The following is a 26,951-nucleotide window of genomic DNA, read 5'->3' on the forward strand; positions in this document are numbered from 1 at the left end:
TCTTTGTAGCGTGTGGTTTTTTGGCACACCACTTTGTAAAATATTTTGTCATCTCCTTTATATTTGGCACACCAAAGGTAACACAATAATTACATTTGGAAAATCATTCATGAGCGTAAAAAAGTCATTCCCATGGCAACATTTTAAGACCATTCACTATATATTGTAAATTACGTTGGAAGAGAACATTAATTTTGGACCATTTTTGATTTGCAGCTTTTGCTGATTTCCATTTTTTGATTTGAGCTGATCTCCTCTTGCATTGATTTATGAACTTAGTTCTTCGTTTAACTGCCTGTTAGTCTGTTAGATGTGGAGAGAGAGTGAAAGAGAGAGAATTGTTTGTCATCTTAAACTGTCCAACCCTTCCTGGTTCTGGATAATGAGAAGAGCTTTTTCTTCTGATATGGATGCTTCCTGCTTTAATTTATTGATTTAGTTATGCTGTGCAGGTGGGTCAGGGCTACTAATGAATTTCTTGGTGTTCTATGCTCCAGTTCGTATATGCATGTAAAGAAGAAACTCCGGTTTATTTCTGTAGCCTTCTATTTTTTGTTATTGAAGAAAAAAAAAGAACATGTTATTACTAGATACTGAAAATAATCTGTGCAGAAATGCTTCATTTGTTACTTGAAAGCATTTTTCTACTTCATTTTCTAAATTCATGATTATATATGTTTCTATTCATGAAAATATGTAAAAGTTGGATATATGTGAAGTAATCAAAGCATAAATAAAAAGTTTTTTGATATCATTAAAAATCATATTTTAAAATTTTCTAATTCCATTATTATTTCTCACTATTGTTTTCTTTATTATTGACTAACTTGTATAGTATTGTGAATAAAATATCAAATTTAGAAAATGAAAACTAAAAAATATTTGTGTATCAAATAGAGCCTAATCTCTGTGTAGATAAAAATGTTTTCTAATTTTCTAAATTTATTTGTATTTATACATGTCTTTATTCATAAATTAAAAAATAAAAACTAGAAAATGTTTTCATGTATTAAACAAAGCTATAATATATGATTTTCTTCCATTATCTTTTACTTGGTAAAGGAGCATTAGACAAAGCTAAAGGAAAAGGAGTATGTTGTTACTGGATATCTGGAATTTTTTTTTTTTGGGTATAAATGCAGCATTTGATTCCCTTAAAACTAAAAATCGTGCAATCTATGAGATAGTTAAAAATCATGCTCTTGTGGTCCATCTTCCACTGGATGCATTTATAGGCCATTCTACTAATAGTCAATTTGTTATAATGTATTTGCAGAAGCAGAGCTCTGGTCTGCAGTCATCATTGGGATCTTCAATTGATCAAGGTCCCTATGTAAATATCACAGAAGATGGAATGGTGGCTGCTGTGAGCAGTGAGCCAAGTGCAAACGATTTTGGGGAAGAAACATCTGAACTGGAGAAGACCTATCAGAAGAGAAATAAAGAAATTCTTCCGGAAATGGATCTAGATGCTGATAATCAGAAGGAAGTGAACTCTATTGGTCTGTCCAGCATTCTTGAAGGCTCGCAACCACCTACAAACAACCAGGACGTCAAGTCCTTTAACTTAATTGCTTCTATAAGAAGATGCTTAAACCATCTTTCTCAACAGAATAGAAGATCGATGTGGTTGCTTGCTTACATTGCTGTTATAACAAGTTGGCCGCTGTTATGCTCAGTGCTTCGCATTTCCTTCAGAAAGAAGCAAAGAAAAGCTCTGTCTGCTGGAGCAGCATTGCGTAAAATGTAAGTCTCCATTGGTAAAACACATTTAGTTGTTCTACATTTACGTGTATGTTCTTATTTAATTTCCAAAATGTGCTTGTTGCTTGTGTTAAGATAGCTGCAACTAAGATTCCCATATAACTTGGAGGATTTATTAAAAGCTGGAGATGCTTGTAAAACTAGATATGCTATTAATAAAATGGGTACATCTACCTGATCGCTATTTGTGACACCTGGGAATTAAATTTATTCAAAAGCAGCTCTGTTTTATTACTTGAATTTTTTTAGTTTTTGTTTCAGCTTTTTCATCTTGTAAATGTATAAATATATATTGTGTTTAAGAAATAAAAATGAAAATTATTTTATGTACTAATAGTCTGAGTGTTCAATGACTTAGATATGCAATATTCTTTAAAGTTAGGAATTCTAGAGTCTAACAATTTCTTGAAATTTGAGTCCTCAATTATAGGGACTACTCTAATCACACTTCAGATTTGTTTCCTAAAACTAGGAGACATTCATTTATACAAGAATTCCTCTAGTTTAGGAAACTTTCCTATTTATGTTGAGGGAAAAAATATCTCTACAATATCTGCAGAGATTCTAGCTAGTAGTTAGGTGTTTTGGTGTACTAAAATTCTAGTTTAAGGTGTAACCTAGCTGTATAAATGCATACACTGATAAATTCCATATAAACAAGAGGAAAACACAAATTTCTTTATGGTACATAGCACGATCTGAATCACAAATGAAAAAGAAAACCAAAAATTATCTCCATGCTCCACCATGGCGAGTGGACAAGAAGAGACTAGCTCGGAGGTGTCCTTCATACTGCAAGTCGTGCTCACCAGCAGCACCTATATTGCAGAAGGGACCATCCTTCCAATCATTGGACACAACATTAATGGACAGAACTACCTCCAATGGGTCCAATCAGTCTGAATCTTCATCTACCGTAAAGGAAAAGAATAGTACTCATGGAAATAACTGTGCAACCAGAAATAACTGACTCAAGTTATTGGGTCTGGAAACTGGAAGCCGAATGGTGATGTTCTAGTTACTAAATTCTATGGCTAATGACACCTGTGAAAACTTCATGTATTACAACACTGCCAAGGAAATTTTCAATGCAGTCGAGGCGACCTACTCCAGTGTTGGTGATACCTTGGCTATTTTTTAAATCAAAGGCATCTTCCATGACCTGCAATAAGGAGAATCAACCATTACAAACTACTTCAATGTGCTTATGAGACATTGGCAGCAACTCGACATATACGAAGACTTAGAATGGAAAAATCTAGAGGATGCTAAGCTACATAAAAGGGTGGTTGGAAAGGAATAGTTCATAAATTCTTGCTTGACCTCAATCTAAACCTAGAGGAGGTATGAGGAAGAATGCTAAGTATTAAATCTTTACCTACAATCCGAGAGGCATTCTCTAAAATTTGCAGAGAAGAAGGAGACAAAAGGTGATGCTGGGTAGCTAACTCCCTTCTCGAAACTCTGAAAGTTCTGCTCTGGCCATACATAAATCACAATCTGGCAGCAGCAACAACTCACTCAAGAAAAACTGACCATGGTGCGAGCATTACAGAAAGCCCAGCCACACATAGAAGACTTGCTGATACATACTGTTGTGTTCCTTGACCCAAGACCTTGTCACTGGGCGGTCGACTGCAAAAGTCTCCTTCGCTCAAGTAGTTAACACCCTTGTTTTTATTCTTGCTACGATCTATCTTTGAGAATACCTATAACTCATCAAGAGGGAGCTGTCACCTTGAATCTTTTAGGGAGATCCCATCATTTTACAGTACAAATTCTGACTTATTTTATTGATAGAGCAAAAATATCTTTAGATAGAGGTTACGTTGTTTATTTATGCAGCTTAACTAGATAGAAAATAATAAATTGAAAGAGGAAACAAGTACTGAAAATAAAAGTCCGACACTATTAAGGAAACCAGCTAGTATTGGAATATTCGTAATTAAAACTCTCCCATAAGTTGCCTTTTATGCAATTTTTTCCCTAAAGTGCCTACCACAAGCTTTCTCGAAGAAAACATCCACAACATTACTCCCCACCTGGTCAACAAGCCTGTCCTCAAGCTTGAAACAAGGAAAGGATTTTGAAATTGATCCAGAGTCTCCCAAGTGGCATCATTTGGTGAGAGACCAGTCCACTGTACCAAGAGTTCTGTTTTGCCCCGGTTAAGGCGGGAACGAAGCACCAATTGAGGTTGGAAGTTGACACGACCATCAGTGATAGGGAGAAGCTGGACTGGTGTAGTTGGAGGGAAACCTTTGAATGGTTTGAGCAATGAGACATGAAACACATTATGTATACGATATTCCGGGGGCAGGTCGAGCTGATATGCTACTAAACTGATACACTTGACAACTTCAAAAATACCATAGTACTTTGGGGCAAACTTATGTATGGTTGGACCCTAAAGAGTTTGTTGCTGATAAGGACGTAGTCGAAACCACACGAGATCGCCCTGTCGATAAGTAATTACTTCACGGTGATTTTTATCATAAATGGCCTTCATGCGGTGTTGTGCTTGTTGCAAGCGACGGCAAATGAAGAATAAGAGTTTGTAGCAAGTTTGCAATACCTGGTCAATAACATCTACTTTTGTTGTCCCTGCAGTGTAGGGCAATAGAGGGGGTGGGGGTCATCCCTAAACCACCTAAAATGACAATGTTTGCAAGGTGGTGTGAAACGATGTGTTATAACAATACCCAATGAACCCACTGCGGCCAAGTTTTGGGTTTGTCACATGCAAAACAGCGTAAGTACATCTTAATGGTGTAGTTGAGTACCTCCGTTTGTTCATCAGACTAGGGATGATAAGTCAAGGAGAAACCCAGCTTTGTTCCACAAAGGCGAAACAACTCTTTCCAAAAAATAAGTAGTGAACACAATATCACAATAAGAAACAATAGATGCAAGCAACCCATGAAAACAAACTATATGCTCAAAAAATACTTGTGCGACGGTGGTGGTAGTGAAAGGATGGGCAATTGGGAGAAAATGGTCATACTTTGAGAAATGATCAACGATGACCAAAAGAACTGATTTACCTTATGATTTAGGGAGGCTCACGATGAAGTCCATGGACAGGTCAGTCCAAATATGATCCGGCAAGGACGAGTTGTAGTAATCCAATGGGACTCTAGTAGGTAGCCTTGTTCTACTGACAAATAGAGCAGGAGGTGACGTACTTATGGATGAAAAATCGCAACCCTTCCCAGTAAAAATCCTTACGAACGCGTTGAAGTGTTTTCTGAACTCCCTCATAAGAACTATCGTGAATGCCAACGACTATGGTGTTTATCAGAGAGGATTGTGGAAGAAGAAATGAGCAATTCTTATAGAAAATCAATCCATCTTTGACTACCTATGCATCACCCAAGGCTCTAGCCTCGATGCGAGCTACTATCTGCTGCAAGTCTGTGGATTTATGGATTTCAGCCTTCAATTCATCAAGTAGTGAGGCACGAGGCATTAAAATGGCAATGAGGCAGCCATGAGACTCATCCCTGCGCAACAGAGCATCAACGGTAGCATTCAACTTACTGGGTTTATACTCTACTTGGAATGAAAAGCCCATCACTTTGCTTACCCAATGTTGTTGCGGGGAAGTGGTCAGGTCTTGCTCTAGTAAATATTTCAAACTAAAATGATCAGTTTGAATAAGGAAGTTTGACCCCATAAGTAAGGTCGCCAATGTTACACTATATTGGCCAACGTGATTAATTCTTTCTCATAAGCGGGTAGCTTCACATGTTGACTTATTAGAGTACGATTGAAGAATGCAATAGGGTGTCGTTGCTGGTGTAGGACAACTCATATTCCATTGTCAGAGGCATCATATTGAACAACGAATTCTATGTCAAAATCAGGCAGTTGGAGGATGGAGGCAGTGGTAAGTGATTGTTTGAGTGTCTGAAATGCTTGAGTAGCCTCGGATGTCCATTGAAAAGCATTGTGTCGGAACAAGGAGGTGAGGGGAGTCGCGATAGAGGCATAATTCTAGATGAAGCGACGATAGTAACTCGTCAACCCAAAGAATTCATGCATTGTAGTCACTGATTAAGAGATGGCTCGTCAGCTACAGCTTGAATTTTGGAGGGATCAACCACGACACAGTCTGTTGAGATAATATGGCCAAGGTACACAACCTGTGTCTGGCTGGACATGCAGTTGGATTGCTTGAGGTACAAATGGTGATTTCGATGCAACTCAAATACGATTTGCAAGTGTCACATGTGCTCATCCCAAGTTTTACTATAAATTAAAATATCGTCAAAAAAAAATAAGAAGGAATTTGTGTAAGTACTTCTGAAATACCTGATTCATGAGTGCTTAGAAGGTGGACGACGCGCTAATCAAACCAAACGACATGACGGGGAATTCAAAATGGCCGTGGTGAGTTCAAAAGGCAGTCTTCTCTATATCTCGAGCATCCATGCGTACTTGAAATTATCCTGATTGTAGGTCTAGTTTGGTAAAAAATTTGGTGCCATGGAGTTTATCAAGTACTTCTTCTACAACTGGAATGAGAAATTTATCTTTAATAGTGTAGACATTAAGGGTCTGGCAGTTGATGCAGAAACGCCAACTGTTATCATTTTTGCGGACCAGTAGCATTGGAAATGAAAAAGGGGATGTATTGGTGCGGATAATGCCCTATTGTAACATTACCTCATATTGGCGTTTTATCTCATTTTTCTGTAGATGGGGGTAGCGGTAAGTGAGAACACTCATTAGTTTGGATGCTGGTTGTAAGTAGATTTGGTGATCACAGTTGCGGACCGGTGATAACCTCTGTGGTTCATGAAAAAGATCAACAAACTCGTCTAACAACTGCGTGAGCTAATGTTGCGGTGGAAAGGTGTAGAGTGAGTGTAGGTGTGACTGATATGGAGAATGTTGGCCATACAATAATAATTGTGATCCTATGATTGTAAAGTTCATAGTTAGTGCATCAAAGTCCCAGATGATATGTCCTAATGTACACAACCACATAATCCCCAAAACAATATCAAACTAATCCAAGGGAATGACAAAAAATTCAGCAATGAAGGGGTCACTACTAATTGTAAATCACAGGGCTGTATAAATGCCTAAACGCGCCACTTTTTCGCCATTAGCTATAGAAATTGATAAATTGGAATGTGCTTGAATAGATAAACTTAATCGGCGTGTAACATGTTTACTTATGAAGTTGTGAGTACTCCCTGAATCAACCAAACTGATCAAGTTTTCATATGCTCATCTTACCTGAAGTTGCGTTGTATTGGGACCTTGAGTGCCCGTGAGAGCATGCAGGGATATGGCCGACTCTTTCTTTGATTCAAGTGATTTAGACTTTGTGACGTGAGCATGGACATTGACTAGAAAGAGAAGGCTCAATTCAAAGAAAGAGGAGGAAATAGGCCAAAAAGAAGATCTTATGGCCTACGCTAAATTTTCATGTCTCCCCATTAATTTGACCACAATTTCTTTTAATTAAAGGGAAAGACTAAATTTATTTTATTTAGGAAATTAACTTTTAATTTTTAATTTATTTTCATATGTCTCCCCTCTTAATTTGACTACAATCTTTTTTAATTAAAAGAAAAGACTAAATCTATCTTTACTTAAGAAATTAGTCTTTAATTTTTAATTTTTAATTTATTTACTATATAATTGCAAATTAAATTAAGAGATTTTATTTTATTTTTATTTACTTGGCTTAACTTATAAATAAGCCACTAAGTTTTTATTGTAAGACATTCAGAAATTATTTCAATAATATTAAAAGTATTTCTTTTCAAAAGAGGTTCTTCTATTATTTTATTGAGTAAAGAGTAGTTCTATTTATCAAGGTACGACCTTGTGGCATTTTTCTATTTTATTTCTTTAATTTTCAATGACCTTAGTTCCTATAATTTTTGATAGTGGGTTAAGTAAGAAGGTTTTTTATAGGATCAATTCCTTTAATGCCTTTAAATGAAATTACGTGAGTTCCTAATCACGTTGGTTGATTTTGGATTCTGGATCATTTGGTATCAGAGCTTTGGCTCTATCTAGACCTATTATCTTTTACTTTTGTACTTTTAAATTCTTTTACTGTTTATTTATTTATTTTTTTGTTCATCTATTGAAAAAAAAAAATTATCTCATATATCGATCCAAGCAAAACATAACGTTAATTGACGCTTTCTTGGCTTGATAAAATCATTGTTGAGTACCAATTTTTTTAATATGCTTTTCTTGCAATTTTGTTTCCTGTGTAAAAAAAAAAAAGAAAAAAAGAAAGAGGAGAGAAAAGAAAGGAAACAAAGGAAAGAAATCTCATTCTTTGAAACGGTGCAATAACCACCTTTACTTAAGTTAAAAGTCCCTTTTATTTTATAATTTTTTTACAACCACGTGCATTTACACTTACATAGTTCATTAAAGGCTACATTTTTTTTTTATATAGAATGTAACGTACATCAGAAATAGATTGATAGGAATATCTTTCGGATTTCCCTTTGGAGCAATATCAAATCCCTACATCTTCTATAAACCGTCAATTTTTTTTACTCTCATATTCTTTTATTATTCTAAAATTTAGTTCTTTGATACATTTGAGCGTCTAAATTGTATCTAAGAATTTAGCATAATTGATAATACACTACCTCTTTCTCTGTGTATTATTCTAAGCTATAGTACTCCTTGCGATGTCTTAAAACAATACTTGAGAATACTTTGATTCAAGAGGATCTATCCGACACTCAACTTGAGAGTGAGAGATAAAAAGGTAAAAGGCAAGAGTGTGTGAGATTATTAGAGGATAAAAGCCAAGTGAGTGAAATATGAGAGAACTGATGAAAAAAAAAAACTTTTTTTGAACTAACCATTTTGTAGGAAATCTTCTTAAAATGTCAAGTGAGCATCAAAGCCCTGCTAACATAATGCTCATTGTGGAGGCTATGCATGCAGAATTGACACGACTTATTCAGAAGGTAGATAACTTGAGTAGTGGTCGAAGTGAAGCAAGACACAACACCCCTAATACAAGGCGGCCTAAAACTCAACATCTTGAAAATATAGCTGGGTCCTGTAATGATGAAGGGAAAGATAGGGTGGAGAGGAGAGAAGAAAGGAGGGATAGTACTATCAGCTCCATAAAGATGAGAATACCACATTTAATGGGTAGGAATGATGCTGAAACATACTTGGAGTGGGAGAGGAAGGTAGAACTAGTCTTTGATTGCCATAAATGCCATGAAGAAAAGAAGATCAAATTAGCAACAGTAGAGTTCACTAACTACGCCTTAATATGGTGAGATCAACTACTCCTCACTAGATGATGTAATAGAGAGCAACCAATTTCCTCTCGGAGAGAGATGAAAGCAATCATACGGAAAAGGTTCGTACCCTCTTACTACTATAGAGAGACGTATCAAAAGTTTCAACGCTTAATGCAAAGGTCTATATCCGTTGAAAACTATCACAAGGAGATGGAGATGGCTATGATCAGGGCCAATATAAAAAAAGATTCCAAAGCAACAATGACGAGATTCCTTGGAGGTCTCAATAGAAACATCGTGAACATGGTAGAATTACCGCATTATATGGAGGTAGAAGACATGGTGCACATGACTATGAAAATCGAGAGACAATTCAAGTATAAAAGGCAGGTGACATCATATGTCACCCCTACCTACAGCTCAGAATGACCTTAAAAAGAAGAAAACAAGGGAACAAACGAGAAGAAGGAAAAATCTGCACTGCATGATACAAAAGGTATGACACCTAACTGAAGGTTTTGGAGATAATAAACTTCTAATTTTATTTTTTATGTTTTGTTTACGTTTAAAAAATATATATAGACTGATTATCCTTATTCTATTTGGACTCTAATTATAAGATATAATTATACTATTAAAACTCTAAATAATATAGTATTCTACTTAGCATGAAATCTTTATCCACACTCCCCCTCAAGTTAGCGCAAAAATATCATACATGTCTAACTTGCAAATCAGGTTTTGAAGAGATTTGTTGCATAGTCCTTTAGTGAAATGTCAGCCACCTGGTCGCCATACAATACATGATATAAGCATAGAGCGCCACTAACCATCTTCTCTTTTATGAAGTGTCGATCAATTTCAATGTGTTTTGTCCTGTCATGTTGAAATAGATTATGAACAATGTTAATTGCTATTTTATTGTCACAAAATAGGGATAGTTTCTCATCTTTAAGCAGTTTTAACTTCCTCATTAGCTTTTGCAACTATCGTACTTCACATACTCCTTGGCCCATTGCTCTATATTCTACCTCAGCACTGGAACGAGCAACTACACTTTGTTTCTTACTTTTCTATATAACTAAGTTGTCTCTTACAAGTGTGCAGTAACCTGTAGTTGATCTTCTATTATCTAGGGACCCAGGCTGATCGGCATCTATAAATACTTCTATTTTAAGGTGACCATGCTTAGAAAAGAGCAGACTTTTTCCTGTTGCGGACTTCAGGTATCGTAATATGCGGAAGACACTATGTAAATGAGTCTCACGAGGATCATGCATATACTAGCTCACAAATAAATATATATGCTATATCAGGTCTAGTATGTGAGAGATAAATGAGTCTTTCAACTAGTCTCTAGTATCTTTCTAAGTCAACTAATGTATCATTACCTGCTTGCAATTTGTGGTTACTCTCAATAGGTAATTTTGCTGGCTTGCAATCCATCATACCAGTCTCTTCTAATAAGTTTAGGATATACTTTATTTGAGAAATGAAGATCCCTTTATTGGATCTAGCAACTTTAATTCTCAAAAAATATTGCAATTTTTCTAAATCTTTTATTTCAAACTCTTGAGTAAAAAGTTCTAATAAGTTTAGGATATACTTTATTTGAGAAATGAAGATCCCTTTATTGCATCTAGCAACTTCAATTCCCAAAAAATATTGCAATTTTTCTAAATCTTTTATTTCAAACTCTTGAGTAAAAAGTTCTTTCACCTGAGTCATCTCTTTTGTATTATCTCCAGTCACCACAACCTGATTTACATAAATAATGAGAAGAGTGGTCTTACCCTCACGATGTTTAATAAATAAAGTTGATCTGCATTGCTCTATTGATATCCAAAGAGATCATAACTCTTCTAAACCGTTCAAACCATGCTCTTGGAGACTGCTTCAATTCATATAAGGTATTTTTTAATTTGCAAATTTTTCCTTGCATCCTCTCATCTTCAAATTCATATGGAATTTTCATGTATACATTTTCCTCTAAGTCTCCATGGAAGAATGCATTTTTTAAATTAAACTATTATAAATCTCAATCAAGGTTAGCTACGTAAGATAAAAGTATCTTAATTGTGTTCATCTTCACAACAGGTGCAAATGTCTCATGATAGTTAATTCTATAGGTTTGAGTAAATCTTTTAGCCACCAATTTAGCTTTGTACATTTCGATCGATCTGTCTATTTTATGTTTACGGTGAACACCCATTTGCAATCAACTATCTTCTTTCCCTATGGAGGTGAAACAAGTTTCCATGTTTTATTCTTTGTCAATGCTCTCATTTCTTCAATCATGGTTTTCTTCCACTTGGGATCTCTTAGAGCTTCTCTCCAATTCTGTGGAATAGACACAGATGAAACAAATAAGACAAAAACTCTATAGGAGAGAGATAGAGAGTCATAGAAAACAAAGTTAGATATAGGGTGTTTAGTGCAAGTTCTCATTCTCTTTCTAATAGCAGTAGGTTTATCTAATAAATTATAAGAGAAAGATAACTCACCAGTATCTTCTGGAATCAAAGAAGATTCTTGACCTGAGACAGACTACATGATGGCTTTTTCAGACATCTCTTCCTTGAATACCGTTTCAAGTCTGGTTTATCTAGTCATCCAACATTATTTTTTTAATTAAGACTTTTTGTAATAGAATTCTCCTCCTTAATATGATTTTTAATCGTTGCCCAATTAAGTATCACTTCTTCCTTTTCATTCTCCTCCTGAAGAGGTGTTGAAGTAAGACTCATTCTCCATAAAGGTAACATCCATAGTTATAAAGTATTTTCTAAATGGTGGATGATAGCACTTGTAGCCTTTTTGGGTAGAAGAATATCCAACAAATACATACTTAAGAACTTTAGGTTCTAGTTTACCCACATTTATAGCATGAACAAAACACACACATCCAAACACTTTTGGGGAAACAATGTAAGAATTTTTTCTTTGCAAAACCTCCTTAGAACTTTTAAAATTCAGGATCTGCAAAAGTATTCTATTGATAAGATAAACAGCTGAGAGAACTGCATCTCCCCAGTAACTCTTTGGTAGATTCATGGTGAACATAAGTGACCGAGCTACCTCTAGTATGTGTCCGTTTTTTTGTTCAGCAACCCTATTTTGTTCACTGGTGTAGGCAGAACTCATATGATGAATTATCCTATTTGACTTCAAGTATGCACGAAACCCACTATCCATATATTTTTACCATTGTTAGTTTGCAGAATCTTAATTTTAGAACCAAATTGTGTACGTATCATTTTGTGAAAAGATTGAAAATATGAAAATACATCACCTTTTACTTTTAATAGATAAATCCATGTTAATCTAGTATAATAATCAATAAAAGTAATAAATCATCTATGACCGGAAATAGAGGTATTATGAGTAGGTCCCCACACATCAGTGTGAATAGTCATAAAAGGATCAATACTTCTATTATTACTTAAATGATAATAACTTCTCTTATGTTTGGTAAGTTCGCATGCATAACAAAATAAAGACTACATAGAAGTTCTTTTAAATAACTTAGGTTATAATTTTTCTAAAATAAAAAAGAAGGATGTTCCAATTGTTAGTGTCATTGTAGTATCTCTATATTGACTTTTTTATTCCCAGTGGTTGCTTGATTTCCAATTAAATTCAGATGTCTACCCAAGACATATAAGCCATCTTGCAATATATCAGTGTCAATTCTCTTCCCAGTTTGAAGATCCTGAAAGATGCAATGATCAGAAAAAAATTTAATTTTACAGTTGAGATCTCTAGTTATGAAACTAATAAATAAAAAATTATCAGAAAAATTAGGCATATGTAAAACTGAAGACAATATAATAGTAGGAGTACAATTAATGGAACATGTTACCGACATGGGGGTGTATGACCCATCTGCTATACGAATATTATCTCCTTCAGTACAAGAAAAATATATTAAATTTTTTTTAGAAAAGTCTGTCATGTATCTGTTAACTTCAAAGTCTATGATCCAATTATTATGAGTGAAAATAGGACGAACAATACCTGATCTTACCATATTAGATGTGCCAACAGTTGATGGAGAGTTAAGTTGACTCAAAAGGCGCTTCATATTTTGAATTTCTTATGTGAAAAAGGCTTCAACGGATGGTGAACCAGGTGTTTCCCTAGCTTCAATAAAATTTGCTTGAACTCTTGTGGTTTCACCTCTTCTTCTTCCCTAACCTTTATTTGGTATTCATGCAACTTCCAGTAAGTTTTCCTAGTGTGTCTTGACTTATTACAATGGTCATACTTCCATATATCTCTAGATTGGTCAGACTGACCAACTAATCTAGTCTTTTCAACTAGTGTAATGTGAAGTATAACATTTCTTCTACTCTCTTCTTATTGAATATAAGAATAAGTTTGTTCTAACAAAGGAAAATGATCCTTACCAAGCACTTAGACCCGTATTTGATCATATTTGATGTTCAGATCAGATAAAAAATTATAAATCGCTCTTTTCTATCAACTTCTGAAATTTGACTGTATTTGTAACGGCCCCGTAAATATTAAAATGAAATGAGTATTTAAATATATCAAATGCGGAAGCGAGATCAAAATTTCAGTTAACATCCCTTACACGAAAAACCAGAAACGTACTTAAAATATAAAAGATTAAACTAACTAAGAGAGAAACTCGAAAATAAAACTATGAGTATGACTACAGAGTCTCTAGGTATCCCCTTCGTCGTCCTCCTGCGGAACGGGCTCGGGAACCATGTCTTCCTGATCTGAAATGGTTAAATAAGGAGTGAGCTACACTAGCCCAGTAAGAACATCACGATATCTCACCGTCACGGAGGTAAAGGTGGGTAGAAAAACACAAAAAGACCAATGGAGCATAATTTACAATAAACTCGTTTATTAACATGAAAACCTTTACCATCCACTTACCTTGGTGGAATTTATGAAAACAATATGAGAAAAACAATAACATCATCATAATCATTGAATAATCTAAGCTGTAAAACATAACACTTATCACGCCTCTTGTAATTCAATCATTGTACAACATATCCTTTTTTCTCATTTACCAGCCTACTAGTATCCGTGGGGGTCCATAGGGGTTCCGCTACCCGTTAACCTTTAACATTCATAATCAGTTTCCAGGGCCGTCCCCATACCCCGTCCGGTATGGGCGCCAAAACCATGAACCTCAATACCCCGTCCGGTATGAGGGTGAAACGGGCCGTCCCCATACCCCGTCCGGTATGGGCGCCAAAACCATAAACCTCAATACCCCGTCCGGTATGAGGGTGAAACGGGCCGTCCCCATACCCCGTCCGGTATGGGCGCCAAAACCATAAGATCTCCATACCCCGTCCGGCATGTGAGACCACAATCCCGGTAGGGTTCCCTACGGACCCGGTCCGTCCACCATCTCCCAGGATATCTAGTCAGGCTGACCCCCATAATACAATTATCAGTCTATACAATCTTTCATTTTCCTTTTCCTCAATCAACATCATCAATTCACATTTAAACAAGCAAATCGTAATTCATACCAACAGACAACATACAATATCAGTTTTTCAGTCATTCAACCCATAATTAATAAAAACGTAGTACATGCACACAAATCTGTAAAATGAACACATCAAACCTCATTTTGCATTTAAAGCTGTAAACAGGCCAAATAACAGTAAATCATCAATCACACTAGACTCGGGCTCCATTAGCAACCTTAAGCAATTTCACACATGCGTTAATTCAAGAAATACCGTTTCATCATTTTGAACTTTAATACCGTGATAGGAAATAGGGTGAGGGGTCCTTACTTGTTTTCGAGATCCGAATACGATTCACAGTGCGCCTGCAGGCCTTCCCTAATTTTCCCTGAATTTTTCCCGGGGAACTGAAACACACTAACAGTACCTGCACGTGTTCCAAAAAAAAATCCAAATTAGGCCCAGGGCCCCTTTCGGACCAAATCGCAACTCCGGCACGGCGGCTCCGCCGTGCTCCGGCGACGGCACCGCCGCTGGCGGCGGCGAGTCGCCTCGGGTTGACTGTTTTCGGCCGTTTTCGGCCGAATTCGGCCACACTCGCATTGGTCCTTGTCAGAAAACAGCCCTAGGGCCCTCGGGGGGCCAAAAAATCACGGAAAGACGGAGCTTACCGGCGGCGGCGCTCTCGGGTGCAGCGGCTCTCCGGCGAGGTTCGTGTTTTGGTGATTCGGCTCCGGTCAACCTGTAGAGAAAAGAATGGTGATCACGGTGATATAAAAATTGCATCGAACGGAGGCCGGGAAGGGCCTCGTCGGAGGCAAAAACCGAGAGGGGGCGCGGCGGCGCCGCTGGGCTTCGGCCGCGTATTCCGGCCGTTTGGCCGGGATTTCGGTTTCGATTTGGCCATAGGAGGAATCAGTGGGGAAAAACGAGTCGGGGGTATGAAATTTACCTCGATCGGCGGTCGGAAATTTCCCCGGTGCGGCGGCGAGTGGCGGCGGGTGGCGGCGGTCGGCCTCTGGTTCGTCTTCTCCGGCGAGCGGCTGGCGGCTAGGGTTTGTGGTCTGGTGTGGGGGTTCTATTTATAACCCCTTGCCTTTTGATCACAGCCGTTCATTTTGTTTTAATCTGGGCCGTTCGTTTTTGATTGAATCTGGGCCGTCCGTGCGATTGAATCTGGGCCGTCCGATCGCGTGATTGATCTGGGCCGTCGGATCGCACCCACGCGGATCGCCAACGTGGCTCCTTTTGGAGTGACGCGGTCTTGCCACGTGGCAGGCCCTGGTTGGCCGGGACTGCTGACTGGGCCTGCTGACGTGGCTGCTGACGTGGCCGCCCTTTTTTTTTTTTTTTTTTTTTTTTTTTTTTTTTTTTTCTCCTCCTTTCCGGGTGCTACAACTCTCCCCCCCATAAAGAAATTTGGTCCCCAAATTTGCCTCATTACTCTTGATCAAACAGATGAGGATATTGGGCCCTAAATTCTGATTCCAGCTCCCAAGTCGCCTCCCTAGGCGTGTGGTTCTGCCACAAGACTTTTACAAATGATATTTCCCGGTTACGGAGTATTCTGCTTTCTCGGTCTGTGATACTGACCGGTACTTCTTCATAAGACAAATCCTCTCGGAGTGAAAGCGGTTCATGAGCCACGACATGAGAAGGGTCCGGATTGTACTTGCGCAGCATAGATACATGAAACACATTGTGAACCCGGGAGAGCTCAGGGGGCAGTGCAAGTCTGTAGGCAGGTACCAATCTTGTCTAAGATTTCAAAGGGTCCAATGTATCTGGGGTTTAATTTTCCCCTTCTGCCGAACCTACTAATTCCCTTGAAGGGGGTGACTTTAAGAAACACCCGGTCACCTTTCTCAAAGGCCAGGTCTCTCCTCCGGGTATCAGCATAACTCTTTTGCCTACTCTGAGCCGTCTGGATGTTCTTCTTGATCTTAACTATCTTGGACGTGGTTTCTTCCACCAAATCCGGGCCAAACAATCTTCTATCGCCCACTTCCTCCCAACAAATCGGTGACCTGCACGGACGACCGTATAGCGCCTCGTATGGGGCCATGCCGATGCTTGCTTGGTAACTGTTGTTGTAGGCAAACTCTATCAGGGGTAGGTGGTCGTCCCAATGGCCTCCGGAGTCAAGGACACAAGCTCGGAGCATATCCTCCAGCGTACGGATTGTCCTCTCTGATTGTCCATCGGTTTGGGGGTGGAAGGCAGTACTGAGGGACAGCTTTGTTCCCATAGCTTGCTGGAAACTATTCCAAAACCGAGAAGTGAATCTGGGATCCCTGTCGGATACCACTGTTACTGGGACCCCATGCAGTCTGACTATTTCCCGGACATACATTCTTGCCAACTTGTCCAACGAATCAGTCATTCTGATGGCCAGGAAGTGGGAAGACTTAGTGAGTCGATCAACAATTACCCATATGGCATCGTGTCCCGATCGTGCCTTGGGTAGTCCCGATACGAAGTCCATGGTGATGTGTTCCCACTTCCATTCTGGAATCGGTAAAGGCTGAAGCAACCCCCTTGGGCGTTGATGTTCTGCTTTGACCTGCTGACATACCAAGCACTTAGATACAAAGTCGGCTATATCTCTCTTCATCCCATTCCACCAGAATCGGGGTCGCATAGTTTGGTACATTTTTGTACTTCCTGGATGCATGGCGAACCTTGAACTATGGGACTCTGTCATGATGTCTCTTTTTAATTCATTGTCGTCTGGGACACACATTCTGTCCTTGAAACGAATTAATCCGTCGGCGGAGATCTGAAAGTCTGAGTTCACTCCTTGTTCTGCATCCTTCTTGCGGTTTACTAGGGCGGGGTCGATTGACTGGGCTTCCTTTATTTTTTGGATTAACTCGGGTTGGACTGCTAGGTGGCTCAAACATGTGGCCCTTTTCAGATCTTGCAGTCGAACCTGCTGCGTAGCCCCAGTGGACCTGCATTCCGAAACCATCAGATGGGCTAGGGTGCCTGCACTCTTCCTGCTGAGGGCATCGGCTACTACGTTGCCCTTACCTGGATGGTATAGGATGTCACAATCATAGTCCTTGAGGAGTTCCATCCACCTTCTCTGACGCATGTTGAGATCCTTCTGAGTGAAGATGTGCTTCAAACTCTTATGATCGGTGTAGATCTGAAAGGTCTCTCCATACAAATAATGGCGCCAGATTTTCAAGGCGTGTATGATTGCGGCAAGCTCCAAGTCATGGGTAGGATAGTTCTTCTCATGATTCTTTAGCTGTCTAGACCCATATGCTATAACCTTTCCATGCTGCATCAGGACACAACCCAGGCCCAGATAGGAGGCATCACTATAAACTGTATACCCTCCTGATCCGCTCGGTAGAGCCAGCACGGGTGCAGTAGTCAGTCGCTTCTTCAATTCCGAAAAACTCCTTTCGCAGTTCTCATTCCAATCAAACTTTGCATTCTTCTTTGTGAGTCGGGTTAGAGGGGCCGCTAGACTAGAGAACCCTTCGACAAACCGGCGGTAATAACCCGCCATCCCTAGGAAACTGCGAATTTCCTTAACTGTTGTCAGCCTTTTCCAACCAAGTACCGCTTCAACCTTTTCGGGGTTCACCGACACCCCTTCCTTCGATATAACATGTCCTAGGAAGGCGGTTTGCTCGAGCCAAAATCCACACTTGCTCAACTTTGCATACAACTTCTTTTCCCTGAGTACCTGGAGGACTTGGGCAAGATGATGAGCATGTTCTTCTCTACTTTTTGAGTAGATTAAGATATCATCGATGAACACGATGACAAATTTATCCAAGAACTCTCTGAAGATTCTGTTCATTAGATCCATAAAGATGGCCGGGGCGTTGGTTAGCCCAAACGGCATAACCAGGAACTCATAGTGTCCGTACCTGGTTCGGAATGCCGTCTTGGGGATGTCTTCTGCTCTCACTTTTACCTGATGGTAACCTGATCGTAGATCTATTTTAGAAAAGACCTGTGCACCCTGCAACTGATCGAAAAGGTCATCAATCCGGGGGAGAGGATACTTGTTTTTAATTGTTACCTTGTTTATCATTCTATAATCAATACACAGCCTCAACGTTCCATCTCCTTTCCTTGCAAAAGTAACCCCGGCACCCCATGGGGAAATGCTGTGTCTAATGAAGCCACTGTTTTGTAGCTCAGTGATTTGTTTCCTTAGCTCTTCCATTTCGATGCGGCTCATTCGGTAAGGAGCTACCGAGATGGGTTGGGTTCCTGGCTGTAAGTCTATGGTGAACTCGACCTCTTTGTCCCCTGGTAGACCGGGCGGTTCATCCGGAAATACGTCTGGAAAGTCTCGGACTACTGGAATCTCTTGGATACAAACTTCCTTCTTGGGTTTACCATGTACCACGTCCGGGTCTGCATCGGCATCCTTCTGGGTAAGGTTGTAAACTCTGCCCTGGATTGGAGGCCTCCCTTGATTCTGGTTCCTAGGGCACTCCCTCGCATAGTGCTGGGCACTGCCGCATATGCGACAGGTGTTGTTGAGGCGGTAGCAGGGTCGGTCCCCAAGACCCCTGCCGCAGTACTGGCAGATCTTCCCTCGAGCTGCCCCCATAGCCTGAGGAGGGCCCTGAACGGCAGGCCTGGGTCTCTTACTGGGTTGGACAGGCATGGTAGGCGCTGGCCTGCGGAGCGGGGCTGAAGGTCGGGAACTTCCCGTTAGCTGAGGGCGGGTGTCGAAGCTCCTTTCTATGATCTGCGCCTTTGCCAGGACTGCCGAATATGTCTCGAGCTCCATCACCAACAAGTGCTGTCTGATCTCCGGGCGGAGACCCCACTGGAATTTCCTGGCCTTTCGGCCCTCATCCAACAATGTCTCCGGGGCATGTCGACCCAGCTCCAGGAACTTGCGGGCATACTCCGACACTGTCATATTACCCTGGACCAACTGAGCAAATTCAATTTCCTTTAAATGTTGGATGTGCTTAGGGAGATACTCCGCATGGAAAGCCGCTAGGAACTGCTCCCAAGTAACTGGTACAGGCAAGGTGGCCCGCTTGAGCTCCCACCAGCGTACTGCTTCCCCTACCAGCATGTAGGAGGCAATGGCAGCCCTCTGCTCAGGAATTACTCCCAAGGTCTCAAATGCTCTCTCAGTCTCCGCCAGCCAGTATTGGGCCTCTTCGAAAGAGGATCCCCCCGAAAAAGTAGAAGGGTTCAGTCTCCTGTACCTCTCTATGAAGCCAGGGTCGATCAAGGAGGGAGCGGGGTCCCGAGGTAAAGGAACTGGGGCCGGCTGAGGGTGAACTGGGGGACCCTGTGGTGGCGCCTGCTGATGGGGTGGGGGCACTGGAATATGCTGTGGCGGTACCTGTTGGTACTGTGGCTGTGGTACCGGGTCGTACCGCGGCTGTGGTGCCGGGTGGTACTGTGGAGGAACAGGCTCCTGCCGGGGTGGCTCGGGATCAGCCTGCTGTGACGGGGGCTCAACCTGCGCTAGCGGAGGAGGTCCGGGTAACTCCCTTCTCTCCTATTGCCTTCGCTGGGCAGCTACGAGAGCTTCCACCATCTCATATAATCTGTCCAAATCCTCTCGAAGCGAATTATCTTGGGCCGCTCGGTTTAGTGGGGGCCTTCCTCTCCTCATTTCTGTGTACTTGTATTTACAAGGAATGGTTGAGTAACGACCAATCGGTGAGTATTTCTTTAAAGGACTATAGTGTAAGGGATGGGTCCGAGGAAACCTGGCTCTGATACCAACTGTAACGGCCCCGTAAATATTAAAATGAAATGAGTATTTAAATATATCAAATGCGGAAGCGAGATCAAAATTTCAGTTAACATCCCTTACACGAAAAACCAGAAACGTACTTAAAATATAAAAGATTAAACTAACTAAGAGAGAAACTCGAAAATAAAACTATGAGTATGACTACAGAGTCTCTAGGTATCCCCTTCGTCGTCCTCCTGCGGAACGGGCTCGGGAACCATGTCTTCCTGATCTGAAATGGTTAAATAAGGAGTGAGCTACACTAGCCCAGTAAGAACATCACGATATCTCACCGTCACGGAGGTAAAGGTGGGTAGAAAAACACAAAAAGACCAATGGAGCATAATTTACAATAAACTCGTTTATTAACATGAAAACCTTTACCATCCACTTACCTTGGTGGAATTTATGAAAACAATATGAGAAAAACAATAACATCATCATAATCATTGAATAATCTAAGCTGTAAAACATAACACTTATCACGCCTCTTGTAATTCAATCATTGTACAACATATCCTTTTTTCTCATTTACCAGCCTACTAGTATCCGTGGGGGTCCATAGGGGTTCCGCTACCCGTTAACCTTTAACATTCATAATCAGTTTCCAGGGCCGTCCCCATACCCCGTCCGGTATGGGCGCCAAAACCATGAACCTCAATACCCCGTCCGGTATGAGGGTGAAACGGGCCGTCCCCATACCCCGTCCGGTATGGGCGCCAAAACCATAAACCTCAATACCCCGTCCGGTATGAGGGTGAAACGGGCCGTCCCCATACCCCGTCCGGTATGGGCGCCAAAACCATAAGATCTCCATACCCCGTCCGGCATGTGAGACCACAATCCCGGTAGGGTTCCCTACGGACCCGGTCCGTCCACCATCTCCCAGGATATCTAGTCAGGCTGACCCCCATAATACAATTATCAGTCTATACAATCTTTCATTTTCCTTTTCCTCAATCAACATCATCAATTCACATTTAAACAAGCAAATCGTAATTCATACCAACAGACAACATACAATATCAGTTTTTCAGTCATTCAACCCATAATTAATAAAAACGTAGTACATGCACACAAATCTGTAAAATGAACACATCAAACCTCATTTTGCATTTAAAGCTGTAAACAGGCCAAATAACAGTAAATCATCAATCACACTAGACTCGGGCTCCATTAGCAACCTTAAGCAATTTCACACATGCGTTAATTCAAGAAATACCGTTTCATCATTTTGAACTTTAATACCGTGATAGGAAATAGGGTGAGGGGTCCTTACTTGTTTTCGAGATCCGAATACGATTCACAGTGCGCCTGCAGGCCTTCCCTAATTTTCCCTGAATTTTTCCCGGGGAACTGAAACACACTAACAGTACCTGCACGTGTTCCAAAAAAAAATCCAAATTAGGCCCAGGGCCCCTTTCGGACCAAATCGCAACTCCGGCACGGCGGCTCCGCCGTGCTCCGGCGACGGCACCGCCGCTGGCGGCGGCGAGTCGCCTCGGGTTGACTGTTTTCGGCCGTTTTCGGCCGAATTCGGCCACACTCGCATTGGTCCTTGTCAGAAAACAGCCCTAGGGCCCTCGGGGGGCCAAAAAATCACGGAAAGACGGAGCTTACCGGCGGCGGCGCTCTCGGGTGCAGCGGCTCTCCGGCGAGGTTCGTGTTTTGGTGATTCGGCTCCGGTCAACCTGTAGAGAAAAGAATGGTGATCACGGTGATATAAAAATTGCATCGAACGGAGGCCGGGAAGGGCCTCGTCGGAGGCAAAAACCGAGAGGGGGCGCGGCGGCGCCGCTGGGCTTCGGCCGCGTATTCCGGCCGTTTGGCCGGGATTTCGGTTTCGATTTGGCCATAGGAGGAATCAGTGGGGAAAAACGAGTCGGGGGTATGAAATTTACCTCGATCGGCGGTCGGAAATTTCCCCGGTGCGGCGGCGAGTGGCGGCGGGTGGCGGCGGTCGGCCTCTGGTTCGTCTTCTCCGGCGAGCGGCTGGCGGCTAGGGTTTGTGGTCTGGTGTGGGGGTTCTATTTATAACCCCTTGCCTTTTGATCACAGCCGTTCATTTTGTTTTAATCTGGGCCGTTCGTTTTTGATTGAATCTGGGCCGTCCGTGCGATTGAATCTGGACCGTCCGATCGCGTGATTGATCTGGGCCGTCGGATCGCACCCACGCGGATCGCCAACGTGGCTCCTTTTGGAGTGACGCGGTCTTGCCACGTGGCAGGCCCTGGTTGGCCGGGACTGCTGACTGGGCCTGCTGACGTGGCTGCTGACGTGGCCGCCTTTTTTTTTTTTTTTTTTTTTTTTTTTTTTCTCCTCCTTTCCGGGTGCTACAGTATTTGTAGGACACTCTGCTTGAAAATCTTAATAATAATCTAACCCCTGTCATACTCCATTTAGTTTAGAAAAATATTGAGAAATAATCATCTCTCCTTATTTTGTGCTATGAACTTTATTTTGGAGTTCATAAATCTGGGCTCATTACCCATATGTGAATATGTAAGAGATGCTGCATTCCATATTTTTTGGCAGTGTTAAGCAACAGATATGTTCTGGTAATATAGAGTTGCATGGAATTTATGAGTCATGACATTACTAATGAGTTCTCAAAGTCTCATCTATTATATTCTAAACTACCAACATCTGGTTTCTTCACCTCACCAGTAATGTAACTCTGCAATCCTCTAGATTTGATGAACAATAAATAAGATCTCGACCAAGTAAGATAATTAGTTCCATCAAATTTTATGAGATTGATTTGTAATAAAGGATTATCAAAAGTAGTAACACTCATATTTTTTACTTCTGTCATTTTAGAATGCTAAAAATAAGAAAAAAAAATACCTAATAATGAAAAATGAACCTCCTATTTGCACCAAGGAACCAAAAAAAGGACAAAAAAAAAATAAAACCAGATTTGGTTCGACTCTAAATGACTCAGGTTTATTCTAAAAAGGCTCAGACTCAGTTCTAAAATGACTCAAAGTCAGCTTGACACGTCTTCTCCGGATAGATCTCTGAACGTGCGTAGAAAAAAGTAATGGTGTGGTCTTTTTTACCGGCATCTGTTGATGTGTGGCTATAATTTTTTACCAGCGCTTGTGGATGTGTGACTTTAACTTTTTACTAGCGTATCCAGATGTGCGGTTGCACCTTTTTACTGGCGCTTGGGATGTGTAGTACTTTTTTCAGTACATAAAGATGTGCAACTGTAACTTTTTACCAATGCTTACGGTTGTGCAGTTGTGTATATTTACCGGCACTTTCGGATGTACGACTGCACTTTTTTATCGATGTATGTGGACGTGCAGCTTCAATTTTTATCGGTGCTTGCAAATGTGCAACTGTAACTTTTTACCGGCGCTCTGATAGCATGAAGTTTTTGAAGAAAATAAACTTCTAATTTTTATTTCTTATGTTTTGTTTATATTTAGAAGATAGATATATAATTATTAGAACTCCAAATAATATAGTATTCTACTTAGCATGAAATCCTTATCAATACTAATTCATCTCAAAAGCATGGTACAATTAAATATTTTAGGTCTCTCGGAACGGAACATATCGTTTCTCAATGCCCAAATAAGAAGATCATATTACTGAGAGATGATGGTAGAATTGATAGTGCTAGTGATTGCGAGACCGAAGATAATGATAGCATGCCACCACTAGAGGATGTTGAGGAAAGTGTTAAATATCCAGCTCAGGGGGAAGCTTTGGTTTTCTAGAGAGTTCTAAACGTCCAAGTCAAGTCGGAAGAAAGTAATTAGAGAGAGAATATCTTCCACACTCGTTGTCTTATAAATGAGAAAATATATAGTCTCATTATAGATGGGGGTAGTTGCACCAACGTTGCTCTTTGATAAACTTTGGTTGACATGCACGCGCCATCCTCACCCTTACAACTTGCAGTGGTTGACTGATTGTGGAGAGATGAAAATGATTAAGCAGGTATTAATTTTTTTTCTCTATTAGGCAATACATTGATAAAATACATTGTGATGTTGTGTCCATGCATGCTAGTCACATGATAGCTATGGGAATCGTTATGCCTTTAGCATGAGTGGTCAGAATTTTACCACTTGCACTGCTATCACCTGAGGAGGTATTCAAAGATCAATAACAACTCAAAAACTCTATAAAGTCTGGAGGAAATAAATGATTGAGGAACATGAAAAGAGAATGTTATTATATGGAACAAGAGCTAAGGAGACCATCTTTCAAGAAAAAATTATTAACTTACATCAAATCTTCTTTGTTAAATAGTGTTGTTTTACAGAATATTTTCTCAAAGAAAATAAGATTGGTGAAACTCCTACGTAAGAAGTGTCTGATTCGAGGACAAATCATTTTTAAAGGGGGAGAAGATGATGTGAGCATGGACATGAACCAGATAGAGAAGGCCCAATTAAAGAAAGAAGAGAAAATAGGCCGAAGGGAGATCTTATGGCCGGCCCTAAAGTTTCATATATTTTCCCATTAATTTGACCACAATTTCTTTTAATTAAAGGGGAAGACTAAATTTATTTTAATTAGAAAATTAGCTTTTAGTTTTTAATTTATTTCTATATGTCTTCCATTTTAATTTGACCACAATCTCTTTTAATTGAAAGGAAAGACTAAACCTATTTTATTTAGAAAATTAGTGTTTAATTTTTAATTTTTAATTTATTTCCTATGTAATTACAAATTAAATTAAGAGATTTTATTTACTTTTTTATTTACTTGGCTTAGCCTATAAATAGGCCACAAAGTCTTTATCGTAAGACATTCAGAAATTATTTCAATAATATTAAAAATATTTCTTTTCAAGAGAGATTCTTCTATCATCTTGTTAAGTAACTAGTGGATTTACTTATCAAGGTACGACCTTGTAGTGTTTTTATATTCCATTTCTTTCATTTCCAGTTATCTTAGTTCTTATCATTTTTGATAGTGGGTTAAGTACGCAGAGTTTCTATATGATCAATTCTTTTAATGTCTTTAAATGAGACTTTCTGATCACGCTGGTTGATCTTGGATTCCGTATCACTCTGTGTCGCCATCTAATACTAGCTAAAATAGTTGTTTACATTGGTTTCCAGGCATAAAAGGTTCATTGCAATTAAATCATTGTTCCTTTGCTCTCTGTTCTGCCATCTTGGCCCTTGTTAGTCTCTTGATGGTCAGATATGAAATATTGAATTGAGCGGAGCTATTATTGCTTGCAGTTGGAACTATCTTGCGCGTCCACCCGTTTGTCTTTGTCATGAATTGTGGTTGGAGAATGCATCGGTTGGCTGGCATTGCTTGTTATTTCTTTTCAAATAATCGAGTTAAACTCATCGCATGTGCTAGGGTAATGAGTTCTTGAATTTCGACTTCAAGTCTGATTGAATCCATAAGGCTTGTAGTGAACATGTCAACCTGTTGTTCTTGCTGTACTTTGTGGATGCGGGCCAAGAGTCTCTAGAACTGCCGTATGTAATCCTTCATTATACCTGTTTGTATTAGGTTAATTTACTCACCTAGTGAGTTATTTTACAGGGGCCGACCAAATCGCAATGTGCAGAGCTCAACGAACTACCCCATGATATTCTTGGTTCTTCCTGATGCAATTTGTAATACCATAATTGTGTGTTGCCTAACATATGGAATGCTGCCAATCCAACTCTATCATTGTTGGCTGTTCTTTAATTGAGAAAAAATTGCTCGCAGCGATGGAGCCAAGCTAATGGATCGTTTATCCCATCATAGGTGGGAAAATCAAGTTTTTTATATCGAGGGACCCAACCACTATTGTAGGAGTTGATGTCGGATTCTTCGCACCCTAATCTTTTGTGTCATTTTCCTCCTCTTGGAAATTGATTTGATCCACTGTTTTCAACATCTATGTTATCACTTACCCTTTTGTCTTGGATTTGGATAGTTTGGCTGAGAAGAAGTTTTAATTGCTGCGTGATAAGGCGTAGGCTTTCTTTCGTTGCATCTTTGGAAGTTGTCATCCAAGATTCTAGATTCTGCAAATCTTCGTGTAGACTTTAGTCACCCATGGTGTCTTACTATGATATCAAATTGTTGTGTTCCTTGACCCAAGACCTTATTGTCGGGCGATTGACTACAAAGTCTCCTTCACTCAAGGGGTTAACACCCTTGTTTGTATTCTTGTTATGGCTTATCTTTGAGAATACCTACAGCTCATCAAGAGGGAGCTGTCACCTTGAAATGCTTAGGGAGATTCCATTTTTAGAGTATAAATTCTGATTTATTTTATTGATAAAGCAAAGCCTCTTTATAGCGGTTACATTGTTTATTTAGGAATCTTAACTAGATAGGAAACAATAAACTGAAAGAGGAAACAAGTACTGAAAATAAAAGTCCTACATTATTAAGGAAACTAGCTAGTATTGGAATATTCCTAATTAGAACTCTCCCATAAGTTGCCTTTTATGCAGTTTTTTCCTTAAAACGCCTACCATAAGCTTTCCTGAAGAAAACATCTACAACACATACATGGTAAAACAACTTAGGGAAAACCTCCATGGTTCTAGCAACCTAAAGAAATTCGTGGTAACAATGTTGTAACCAAGGTGCATGAACCTATCAAACACCCCAAAATAAACCCACTCAACAAGGGCAATTGGAGGAACTACAAAAAATGCTCCAACAAATCCTCTAAGCCACAAGAGCAACAATTGACACTGCCTCAGTAACACAAAATGTAACTCTTGTCATATTTTCAGTGCATAAAAA

At 40.0% G+C, this 26,951-nt stretch overlaps 1 protein-coding gene across 11 annotated transcripts in view; it reads left to right on the plus strand.

Moving 5' to 3' along the window:
* The window catches only part of LOC110813244 (alpha/beta-Hydrolases superfamily protein), a 29,283-nt gene extending 27,326 nt beyond the window's left edge, over nucleotides 1-1,957 (plus strand). For 10 of the 11 annotated variants that reach the window (XM_088220953.1, XM_088220969.1, XM_088220956.1 and 7 more), the window contains 2 exons: nucleotides 453-510; nucleotides 1,277-1,957. In XM_088220953.1, the coding sequence (XP_088077079.1) occupies nucleotides 453-510; nucleotides 1,277-1,750 (532 nt within the window). In that variant the 3' untranslated portion in view covers nucleotides 1,751-1,957. Of the gene's footprint in view, nucleotides 1-452; nucleotides 528-1,276 lie in introns of all 11 variants that reach the window. The other variant, XM_088220985.1, reaches the window with a different exon arrangement.
* The last annotated feature ends 24,994 nt before the right edge of the window (nucleotides 1,958-26,951 follow it).

This window comes from Carica papaya, chromosome 1 (assembly GCF_054855325.1).
Source record: "Carica papaya isolate Zhongbai chromosome 1, ASM5485532v1, whole genome shotgun sequence".
In the NCBI taxonomy this organism is placed as follows: domain Eukaryota; kingdom Viridiplantae; phylum Streptophyta; class Magnoliopsida; order Brassicales; family Caricaceae; genus Carica; species Carica papaya.